The 12,154-nt window shown below is 44.4% G+C and overlaps 1 protein-coding gene across 1 annotated transcript in view; it reads right to left on the bottom strand.

Annotated features, from left to right (window-relative positions):
• ccdc80 (coiled-coil domain containing 80) overlaps positions 1–9,620 on the bottom strand; it is a 54,350-nt gene extending 44,730 nt beyond the window's left edge. Inside the window, exon 1 of the mRNA XM_043700868.1 lies at positions 7,023–9,620. Coding sequence (XP_043556803.1) covers positions 7,023–8,852 — 1,830 coding nt within the window. The 5' untranslated portion in view covers positions 8,853–9,620. The remainder of the gene's footprint in view (positions 1–7,022) is intronic.
• Positions 9,621–12,154: the final 2,534 nt, after the last annotated feature.

The following is a 12,154-nucleotide window of genomic DNA, read 5'->3' as shown; positions in this document are numbered from 1 at the left end:
CCCTAACCTATCACCTTCATCCCCTCCCCCACTCACCTATTGTACTCTATGCTACTTTCTCCCCACCCCACCCCCACCCTCCTCTAGCTTATCTCTCCACCCTTCAGGCTCTCTGCCTTTATTCCTAATGAAGGGCTTTTGCCCGAAACGTCAATTTTACTGCTCCTCGGATGCTGCCTGAACTGCTGTGCTCTTCCAGCACCACTAATCCAGAATACAATATTTAGTAAATTGAGTCAGGTCCTGCCAGTTCATTGATCAAATGCAGTTATCAATAGATGTCAGTATGGATGCAAAGTGTTGGAGACATTCCTGTTAAGTGATACAATTGATAAACCAGTTTCAACTCAATTAAAATCTAAACCAATGACTTGACCTTGTTTTCATGTTACTTGTTTGGATTTTAATTGCCTGAGACATTTTTTATAGGGGAGTGTGGGATTAAGGTATCGAGTTCAATGATCAGCCATGATCATATTGAATTGCAGGGCAGGCTTGAGGGGTCAAATGGGCTACTCTTGCTTCTATCTTCTGTGTTTCTAACTGATATTCTGGAGCTAAAGAACTGTTATATGCATAAATACACAGTGTGCATAATGTCTATCAGTAAAGTAATTATTTCCACACAAAAATTGTAGTATTGCATTTTCTAAACTTTGGTTTGGCTTAATTCAAGAAGATATTTACACTGTATAACTCATATTTACATTATTTACAAACTAAAACTAACAGTACAATCCAATGTTGAACAGACAAAGTCTACTTTCTTTATTTGAACACTTTTAAAATACCAAATGTATTTTTCTATTATCTTTCAAGTCATGAGAACTAGAGACCATAAGACATAGGAGCAGAAATTAGGCCATTCAGTTCATTAAGTCTGCTCCACGATTCGATCATGGTTAATAAATTTTTTCAACCCCATCCTCCCGTATTCTCCCTGTAACCTTCGATCCCCTTGACAATCAAGAACCCATCAATCTTTGTTTTAAATATTCTCAATGACCTGAGCTCCAAAGCCCTCTGTGGCAATGAATTGCACAGATTCACCACTCTCTGGGTGAAGAGGTTTCTCTGTATCTCTGTTCTAAAAGGTCTTCCCTTTACTCTAATGCTGCACCTTGGCCCTGGTCTCTCCTGCCAATGGAACCACTCTGTCCAGGCAGTTCAGTATTCTGAAAGCTTCAATTAGATCCCCACTGATACTTCTGAACTCCAAGTATAGGCCAAAAGAACCTCATATGTTAAAGATTTCATTCCTGGGATTATACTCGTGAACTTCCTGTGGACCCGCTCCAGGGCCAGTACATTCTTCCTGAGATATGGGCCCCAAAATTGCTCACTATACTCCATAAGTAATCTTACCAGAGCTTTATAAATGCTCAGATGTATCCCCCTGCTTTAATATTCTAGTCCTCTTGTGATAAATGACAACACTGTATTTGCCTTCCTAACTACTGACTCAATCTGCAAGTTTACCTTAAGAGAAGCCTGGGCTCGGGCTCACAAGTCACTTGGTACTTCAGATTTATGAATTTTCTCCCCATTTAAAAAATAGTCCATGCCTCTATTCTTCCTATTTAAGTGCATGGCCTTACAGTTTTTCACGCTGTAATCCATCTGCCACTTCTTTTCTCAGTGATTTTTGAGGACTTATTTTCTCACTCTCATAACCTGTCAAAATCTTGCTGCAAGATCCCTGCCGCCTCAATATTACCTGCCCCTCTACCTATCTTTGAAATATCTGCAAACTTAGGCAAATATCCTCAGTTCTTGTATCCAGATCATTAATGTATAAAATGAAAAATTGTGCGGATCACCACTGGTCACTGGCTGCCATCTCAAAAAGGACCCTTTTAGCCCCACTCTCTGCCTTCTGCCAGACAGCCAAGCTTCTAACCATGCTAGTACCATGCACCCTTATCTTACTCAGCAGACTCCTGTGCGGCACCTTATCAAAGGCCTTCTGGAAGTCCAGATAGATAACATCCATTGGTTCTCCTTGGTCTAACCTGCTCGTTACCTCCTCAAAGAAACAGATTTGACAGGCATGACCTCCGCTTGATGAAACCCTGCTGACTTTGTCCTATTTTACCATACATTTCCCATTATTCAGGAATCTCATCCCCACAATGGACTCCAAAATTTTACTAACGACCGAAGTCAGCCTAATCGGCCTATAACTTCCTATCTTTTGCATTACTCTCTTCTTAAACTGGGGGGTTACATTAGCGATTTTCTAGTCCTCTGGGACTCTCCCTGATTTGTGATTCCTGAAAGATCATCACTAATGCCTGCACTATCTCTTCAGAACTCTGAGGTGGAGCCCACCTGGTCCAGGTGATTTATCCACTTTCAGACCTTTCAGTTTTTCTAGTACCTTCTCCTTGATGATGGCCACCATACTCATCTCTGTACCCCCGACTCTCTTGAATATTTGGGATATTACTTGTGTCTTCCACCGTGAAGACTGATGTGAAGTACTTATTCAGTTCCTCAACCATTTCTTTATCCTAGATTAATATTATAGTAATAATTGTGAAAGTATCCAATATCTTTAATGACTAGCTCAGCTCTTGACAATGTGGCAAACAGTCCTCAGCTTCCATTTCTTAAAGACTCAATATCCTTAAACTGACCTGTAGAGGTTTTACAATGCAATAGTGGCTCATTGTGAAACCCTACACCACAACGTCTTTTTTCTCAGAAATATATGTAGCGCTTTGCAAAGAACATTTGAGAAAAATATGGGATGGCCCAGAGTATAGGCCTAATTGAAAGATGTAAAACAGCGCCATACCATTAATTCATTTGGTTTTGTTTTCTATTTTGCCAAGTTTTCAATTCACCAGAATAAGATACTATTTCTGCAAATGAACAGCTTTTGATACCCAGTACCTCAGTCCTGTAATTAAACCAGTGACAAATGTAATGTTGTGAGATTGCATTATTTATGTACTCAACTGAAGTTGGGAGGTGGGTCCTTGTTCTAAGGGCAGTCCAGGGAATCCATAAGATTTGCCCTTATGGGACATTCCAAATGCACTACAGGGAATGCATACAACATGGAAGATGTCAGTTACAGGTTATAATCCCAAATCAATTGATGCTGAGAACAGGTTCTGCAAACTGTCTTTGATGACAGGAGGTACCATCACAACCTTATCAGCCACTGCTAAGTGTAATTCAGACAGCCCCTGATCAGTGTGGATGGAATCTATTGCACCAGGTATACCTTCTTAATCCACTGCCTTGCTGTGCAGCAATATATAGCAGAGACTGCCATCCAGAGTGGGGAACTTGCACCACACCTGGGAACACATACTGCAGGGCTGACTACCGTGGTAACCTGTTGTTGCCTTACAAGATGGAAAGGTATCACAAAAAGTATCTCTTAGTCAGCTATACGAGAGTTAAATGTAGAGGACAGCTTCCTCTACTCCAACATATTATGCCTCATACCTACCTTCCATACTAAACCAGTATGAGAGTCTCCCACTTTACACAATATCCGTTAGGTGGACTTTCCAAATAAGATTGCAAGTTTATCATCAGTTAATGGTTAATAACTACTAGGAACTATACTGAGACAGTCTACACTGATTTCACAAAAAAAATTTACAAGCAAAGGAGTATAAACAATCATCATACTAATCCCAAAAGATCTGTGTCTAACCTTGTCACTCTCAACTATTTCACAAATGTTGATTTCACAGAATCACAGAATTGTTAAGGCACAAAGGCCATTTGGCCCACTGCGCCTGCACTAATCTTTCAGTTACCCCGTGCCAATCTCCTTCTACTTTCCCATACCCTTCTACACTATTTCCATCCAAATACTCACACAATACCACCTTGAATATCTCAATTGAATAGGCCTCGCCACATTTCCAGGCAATGCATTCCATACCTTAACTGCTCACTTTGTGAATACATGTTTTTCTCACATTACCGTTGTTTCTTTTGCACATCATTTTAAATCTATGCCCTCTCATTCTTGTTCCTTTTACAAGCAGAAACAGATTCTCTCTATCTACTGTATCCAGCTCATGATTTTGAAAACCTCTACCAAATCTCTTCTCAGTCTTCTTCTCTCCAAGAAGAACAATCCCAACATCTTCAATCTATCTTCATAATTGAAGTTTCTCATTCCTGGAACCATTCCTGTAAATTGCTTCTGTACTGTCTCCATTATGTTTGCATATTTATATAACGTGGCGCCCAGACTGTACACAATACTCCAGCTTACATCTAACAGAGCCACTTCACAGCCAAGGCCTGGATTCACAGAGAAATTGTTTTATCTTTCTTTTCTTCTCTCCACGCTGGAAGATGTAGATATATGGCAACAGTCCGCAAGCATCTCAAGTACCTCTCCAAGCTGCCCATTCTTTATAAACCCGGACAGTGAGTCTTTGCAGACCAAAGGGAGCCTCCTAGTTGAACTAAATCTTGTGTTTTCTGATATTCAAACATTGGTAAATTTCAGGCAGAAGTGGGTACTGCAACTGCTAGAGTCAAGATTAGAGTGGTGCTGGAAAAGCACAGCAGGTCAGGCAGCATCCGAGGAGTAGGAAAATTGATGTTTCAGACAAAAGCCCTTCATCAGGAATGCTTTTGCCCGAAACGTCAATTTTCCTGCTCCTCGGATGCTGCCTGACCTATTGTGCTTTTCCATCACTACTCTCATTTTGATTTGTAAATTTCAGATGAGGCTTCGTTTGGAAATCAATAAAAGTGTGCCAAAGTCAGTTGGATCTAGATTATCTTGTCCAAGGTTAACAAATGAAAATCTGAAAGTACATCTGCAACATGTTGGTCTTAGGAGCTGGTACCAATGTCATGTCTTTTATTCATTCATGGGATGAAGATTCATTGACTGGGCCAACCTTTATTGCCCATCCCAGATGTCAGTTAAAAGCAAACTATATTGCTGTGTCTGGAGTCACAGGTAGTCAAGATCAGAAGGATGGCAGTATGCCTTGCTAAAGGACAGTACTGAACCAGTTGTACTTTTCCAACAATGGTTTCATGGTCATTAGACTCTTAATTCCAGATTTTTATTGAATTCAAATTCCACCATCTGCAGTGGGTCCTCAGAACACTATTCGAGTCTCTGGACTATACCTTACTTTTGCACATTAAATAATCAGTGGACTCACTACTATAATTATAGCTGTGCCCATTTAGAGATATTCCATTTTCTGTGCAAGTTATCAACATCATTGCCATTGTTTTATATATATGCACGCATAGTGGCTATAAAGCTGCAAGTAACACACTTCCTGACTCCCCAGAGCCTGTCCGCTATCTTCAAAACCCAGATCACGAGTGTGATTGAATGCTTCTCACTTGTCTGGGATGCTGCAGTGTGAACATCAAGAACTTTTTAAACAATCAGGGGCATATCAGCCTGTTTTATTAGTATTTTTACCCAACATCTTAAACACTGACTTCTTCCATCACCAAAACATAGTGACAACCATATATACCATCTACACGACACACTGCAGACAGCATCTTCCAAATTCACGACATTTACTACAGAAGGACCAGGGCAGCAGACACAATGAAGTTCTAACATGAGCTAGTTTGCTGTTCCTTCACTGTCCCCAAGTCACAACATGGAGCAATCTTTTTCTAACAGCACTGCAGATGGACCTAGATCAGATGAAGTGCAGCAGTTCAAGAAGGTTCACATTCCCTGAATGAGTTTTTTAAAAAGACATATTCCACTGACCTTTGTCATTCCTCCCTTAGGTTCTGTCAATAAGCCAATCTATACCCAAATTTGTAGAGGGAAGAATACAATGCATCAGCAATAGACACTGTAACAAGTGTAATGCTAAGTAAGCTTTTTAGTTATACCTACAGTATAAAACTTAAAATCAATCACTTTGTGAACACTGCAGCTTTAAATCTTACTGGGCTGAGCTTCTGAAATTACTACATAAAAATGAGCTCATTTGATGGAAAAAATATCATCTTTCACAAAAACCATATGCTTTGTTTGAGCATTTCTCAGGTATTGTCCTGAGAATTATAAAGTTAGAAAGCACTACTTGTGAAGTATTATAAAAAGTATCTGTCTACCATTAGCAGTTCATAGGTTAACCAGTTGAAACAACATCTGATTCAGTCCTGTAACTATTAGCAGCTGTGCTGCACGCGATGTAATGCAAACAAACAATGCAAGGAATGTGTTCTGAAATGTAACCTTTCAAATAGGAGTGTGCTGGTCCGTCTGCAATGATCTTTTTGACTTTCAATGACTTTGTGAATACAGATTGATAAGAAAGATTGTGAAGAACAATTGTAACATGTCTTCTCTTTTTATCCTATTATCATCAATTGGTAAAATTAATTTGCATCTGCGATATAGACTATCAACCAACTATTGTCAAGTAGTAATGACCTGTGGCTATGTCAACTAATTTTCTAACCCTACATTTTACTATTTATTAAATTATCAAACACTAATCGACCTAAGGAAGCATATGATGAGTTGTTGTTATGTTGAAATGGATGAGAACTGCCCCTTGGAATGGTCTAGCAGAGGCAAGGATGAATTTCATATTGCACACAATAATTAGGAAAAAAAAGTCTATCAAAATTTTGATGAGTCATTATCAGTAAAATATAGCAAAATATTTGAAATAAAAAATATTCTATTAACCAGCTTTCTCTGTTTAATTGAATTATTGCCATGTTGAACATCAGAAACTAATGAATATGATATCAAAAGGGTAACTAATGGGTTTTCTTTCAATTAAATATCTACAGGTGTTTATTACCTAAATATTCTATGCACATGAGCATTCTATAAGTGTAGCCTTTCAATAAATATCATATTTCAAGGACCAGCTTAGCTTCTAAGCCTGCCAAACACTGAATGTGAGTGCTGCAATATGTCGCTACTTTGAACAAATACTGTTGTGTCAGTTGCATCGTGATAAAAACGTGAAGCCACTTTCCATTGCTCATAACAAGGCTAGTGCCTCTAAATAGTTTTCAGCACTTACTATTAGACGTCGTCTATTTTCAAAGTGGCTGAGAATAGATGCCAATGTCTTTGGCATTCCTGGAATCTTCTTAGGTTGTTTGAAGATCCCTTTCTTGGTAGTCTTCTTGGGATTTTTATGTTTAGTTTCCTTTAGAGGTTTAGTTTTCAGCATAGGTCTTATCTTTTTCCCTACTTTGTCTTTCTTCACAGGCTTCTTTTTTTCACTCTTGACTGGCTTGTTCTTCTTTTCACTCTTGATTGGCTTGCCATGCTTCTTCTGTTCCTTCCCTTTTTTCAGAGGCACACGTGACACTTCAACCTCCTGCCCTGTGCCTGTAGATGAAGTTTTCTCAGGATCATATTTATCCTCATACTCGTTGATCAGGATTTTATTATTTGTACTTTTGGACTTTGGTGTTTTAACTTTGGTAGGCTTGCGAAGGATTGGTGTCACCCTTGGTCCCTTCTTGTGATAATTCCCCACTTTTTTGTCTGCACGGTTGTATTTGTGCCGAGTTGTCTGTTCTTTTGTATAACCTGGACTGACTGTTGTGGTCTGAGAAGTTGGCACTGGAGGATAGAATGGGAGAGTTTTTGAGGATTTTTTGCCATCAATTCTGCTAACTGTCTGATGTCTATCTCGATGTGTGCCACCTCGGGCTGCTGGGGAGTTAGTGTCAGTCATTGATCTTGATGATGTTTCAACATTGACTGCTGGTTTGTGGAATTTTGGTGAAGATGGTAATAATATTACGTGAGATCTTGTAAAGTGTGAGGTGCCACCTTGTCTCTCAAAAGCAGTGGTAGATGGCACTGTTGTGCTGAAATCGGTGACAGTGGTTGTGGCGGGGGGTAAGTTAGTTGGTTTTATGGTGCGAGTAGTTGATGTGACTGGTGCCACAGTTGCCCTAACTAATTTAGACCCTCCATGTGTGTTCAGTGATATCCTGATAGGCTTCCTTATGATTACTTTCTTCTTTTTGTCCAATACCTTTTCTTCTCTAGTCTCCTTTGGAGTGGGTACCTCAACATTCTCATTTGTTGGTGTGGGCCTGAGCTTCTCTTCATTCTTCTTCTTGCCCTGACTGGGTCCAATTACCTTCCCTTCCAAACCAGCCTGTTTACATTTCTGCACAAACCCTTTCTGCCTCAACTTCTCCATTTTCCGAATTGGGCCTTGGTCGATCATCTCGTACATGGCCTCCAGTCTCACCGGGTAAGGGTAGGTCTCCTCCAGCTGGAGGTTCTTCCTCAGCAGGACCATGCTGAATTTGCCTCTCTCCAGTTTCAGGAAGTCCAGCAACTTGAGGACGGTGCTGGCGTCCAGGGCTTCCTCGAGGATGGTGCCCTGGTTGGTGATCTTCCTGAGTTTGCCGCCCACCTCCCCGTCCTGGTGGAACAGCACCAGTTGGTAGATGTGCCTCTCGGCCAGCTCGCAGTACACATCGTCCTTCAGGAGGCTCAGCATCAGGCGGTAGTAGCCGTCGGCGGCGTGGGGCGCTGAGATGACCCAGAGGCGCTGCTTGCCGGCCATTCCGGCCATCAGGCTGGGGGTGCCGGCGGCGGGCACGCGCACCTGGCGGCTGCGCGCCGCTGGGGCGGGCTCCCCGGAGCGCGAGCCTCGGCTGAGGGAGCGGCTCCGGTACCGCCCCCGGGGGGAGCTGCTGCTGTCGTCCCGCTGCGCTGCGGCCACTGGGCGGGAGGCTCTGCTCAGTGTGCCGTTCGCCAGCCTCAGCAACCTCAGGCGTCTTCTGGCCCCAAGCCTTTGCATCGCCGACGGCGCCCTGCACTCACACAGCAGGCACAGCAAACCCAGCAAGAGCAGAGATAAAAACCCGGGCCCCTTCATGTTCAAACACTTCCGTTTGTCTTAACAACAACAGAGAAAAAAAAACACTTTGTTTCGCCTTTAAAAATCCATAAACGAACACAAACCAAGAGTGGGGACAGAGTCTTATCCAAACTTTGCTGCGCGATGTCCCAGGTTCTGAAGAAACTGAATCCGAGCAACTTTTATTGCCAGTAGCACAGATAAAGGCAGGACAATGTTATCGTCCTGTGATCGCTCTACACCAAATCCTTCTCCCAACGCCGCTCCTCTAAGCTGCTACTCCAGCGCAGGGCTACACATATTCTTCCAAAGGATTGCTCCGGCTATTTATTTTTTCCCTCACTCCAAACAAAATGTAACTTCAAGAAACGTGGGAGGTGAAGCATTTCACTAGAGCTCAGCAGAAAGCAGCTCCCGCGGTTCTGCTGACTATCTGGGTGCAGTTGGGTTCCATGTAACAATCCCTGTGCTCTGCTGGGGTCCAGCAGCGATCAGATTCCCGACTGATCCCTTTCATTTCTCTCCTCCCGTCCTGTTCACTCTCACATCGCCATGATCAGTTAGTGCTCCGGGCGTTTCCGGAGGGCGAGGGTTTCAAAGAAAGCGAATTACACACACACACACACATACACAGGGAAAGAGGAAACAAATATACAACTCGTTTTGTTCAGCGATTCTCAGGAGAGGTTGAATCGATGGAATGGGGAGAGACGGGATGATCATAGGGAGGGGAAGCAGAGTGGAATTCCTCCCTTTCTGAGCCTGCTCCGTGTGTGGTGGGGGGGGGGGGGGGATCGAACTGAGGACAACCGCCACTCACAATGAACACGATCACCCACTCGAAGTACAGGCTTCAGTCAATGAGCAGTATCTGCTCAACACCGCCGCCCTCCCCTTTCACACTGGCAGCAGCTTCCAGCCTGCAAGCACCGACCGCATCAAGGGAACTACTGCGAGGATGAACCTTCTACCCTGACTGTACAGTGCCTATCAGAAACAAAAACTGCTGGAGAAACTCAGCATCTGTGGAGAGAAACTTTCTTTTATTTCAAAAATATACTTTATTTATAAAATATTTTGATGATCTGTACAATTGGTCATGCCATACATCCGTAAACATTCCATTTCTTGGTATACAGAGACAGAGTAATCATTCATATATACAGGTCTGTGTGATTACCTATTTAGCTGAGGCGTCAGCAGAGCCCAAATGACTGTGTGGGCTCCCTGTTCTTCTTTAGGCAGGGAGATGTTACACAGTGGTCTTTCCCCACCGTGCCTTGGCAGCAGCTGCCCCAAGCTTCAGCGCGTCCCTCAACACGTAGTCCTGGACCTTGGAATGTGCCAGTCTGCAACACTCAGTCGGGGTCAACTCCTTCAGCTGGAAGATCAACAGGTTTCGGACCACCCAGAGAGCGTCCTTCACCGAGTTGATGATCCTCCAGGCACAGTTGATGTTTATCTCGGTGTGCATCCCGGGGAACAGACCGTAGAGCACAGAGTCCCGCGTCACGGAGCAGCTCGGGACGAACCTCGACAAACACCACTACATTCCTCTCCAGACTTCTTCTGCGTAGGCACATTCCAGAAGGAGGTGTGTGACAGTCTCGCCCCCCCCCCCGCAGCCACTTTGAGGGCAGCGTGTGGTGCGGCTGAGAGTCGGGGCGTGCCTAAAGGATCTCACCACCAGCCAAGCCATGTCTTGGTGCTTGTCGGAAAGTTCTGGTGATGAGGCATTCTGCCAAATGGCTTTGACAGTCTGCTCAGGGAACCGCTTGATAGGATCCACTCTCTCCTTTTCCCGAAAGGTCTCAAGGACACTACGTGCTGACCACTTCCTGATGGACTTGTGGTCAAAGGTGTTTTTCTTCTCCACGAAGGACAGGTGATACAGAACGGTCCAACTACTCGGAGCGTTCCGCGGCAGCGATGCCAGGCCCATCCTTCGCAACACCGGGGACAGGTAGAACCTCAGTACATCGTGACACTTGGTGTTTGCGTACCGGGGATCCACGCACAGCTTGATGCAGCCACACATAAAGGTGGCCATCAGGGTGAGGGTGGCATTGGGTTTATTTTTTTCCCCCGATTCCCAGATCTTTATACATCGAGTCCCTTCGGACCCGGTCCATCTTTGACCTCCATATAAAATGGAAGATGGCCCGGGTGACTGCAGCGGCACAGGTTGTGGGAATACGTCACACCTGTGGCAGGTATAATAGCAATGACAGTGCCTCACACCTGATGACTAGGTTTTTCCTGCGATGGAGAGTGACCGTAGCTTCCATCTGCCCAGTTTCTGCCTCACTTTGTTGATACGCTCCTCCCAAGACTTGGCGCACGCCCCAGCCCCTCCGAACCAAATTCCCAGCACCTTCAGGTGGTCGGTCCTGACGGTGAAGGGGATCGAGGATTGGTCGGCCGAGTTCCCGAAGAGCATGGCCTCACTCTTGCCTCGGTTTACTTTGGCCCTCGAGGCCCGTTCGAACTGGTCACATATGCACATGAGTCTGTGCACGGACAGTGGATCCGAGCAGAAAACAGCGACGTCATCCATGTACAGGGAGGCCTTAACCTGCAAGCCCCCGCTGCCAGGAATAGTCACCCCTCTCAGGCTCGCATCCTTCCTGATGGACTCGGCAAATGGCTCTATGCAGCACACAAACAAGGCAGGAGAGAGAGGGCAGCCCTGCTTGACTCCAGATCTGACTGGGAAGCTATCTGATTCCCACCCGTTGATTGAGACTGCACTGACAATGTTGGTGTAGAGCAGTCTGATCCAATTGCAGATTCCCTCCCCAAAGCCCATTTTGGAGAGAACATCTCTCATATACCTGTGTGATATCCTGTCAAAGGCTTTCTCCTGGTCCAGGCTGATCAGGCAGGTGTCCAACCCTCTGTCCTGCACGTAGGCGATCATATCCCTGAGGAGTATGAGACTCTCAGCGATCTTCCTGCCCGGTACAGCACAGGTTTGGTCAGGGTGAATCACCGACCCCAGAGCAGACCTGACCCGGTTGGCAATTACGTTTGACAGAATTTTGTAATCTGCATTCAACAGTGAGATTGGTCTCCAATTTTTGAGTTCCTCCCTCTCCCCCTTCCGCTTGTAGATGAGGGTGATGATGCCTTTCCTCATGGATTCACTCATGATACCTGCCCGAAACATACTGACATACACCTCCAGCAGGTCCTGGCCAATCAAGTCCCACAGAGCGGAATAGAGCTCGACTGGTAAGCCGTCACTTTCGGGAGTTTTATTCTTTTCGAAGGACTTGAGGGTCTTGGTCAGCTCGTCCAGCGATAGCGGCTGGTCCAGC

This window comes from Chiloscyllium plagiosum, chromosome 12, assembly GCF_004010195.1.
Source record: "Chiloscyllium plagiosum isolate BGI_BamShark_2017 chromosome 12, ASM401019v2, whole genome shotgun sequence".
In the NCBI taxonomy this organism is placed as follows: Eukaryota; Metazoa; Chordata; class Chondrichthyes; order Orectolobiformes; family Hemiscylliidae; genus Chiloscyllium; species Chiloscyllium plagiosum.
This window is presented reverse-complemented; position numbering and strand designations above follow the sequence as displayed.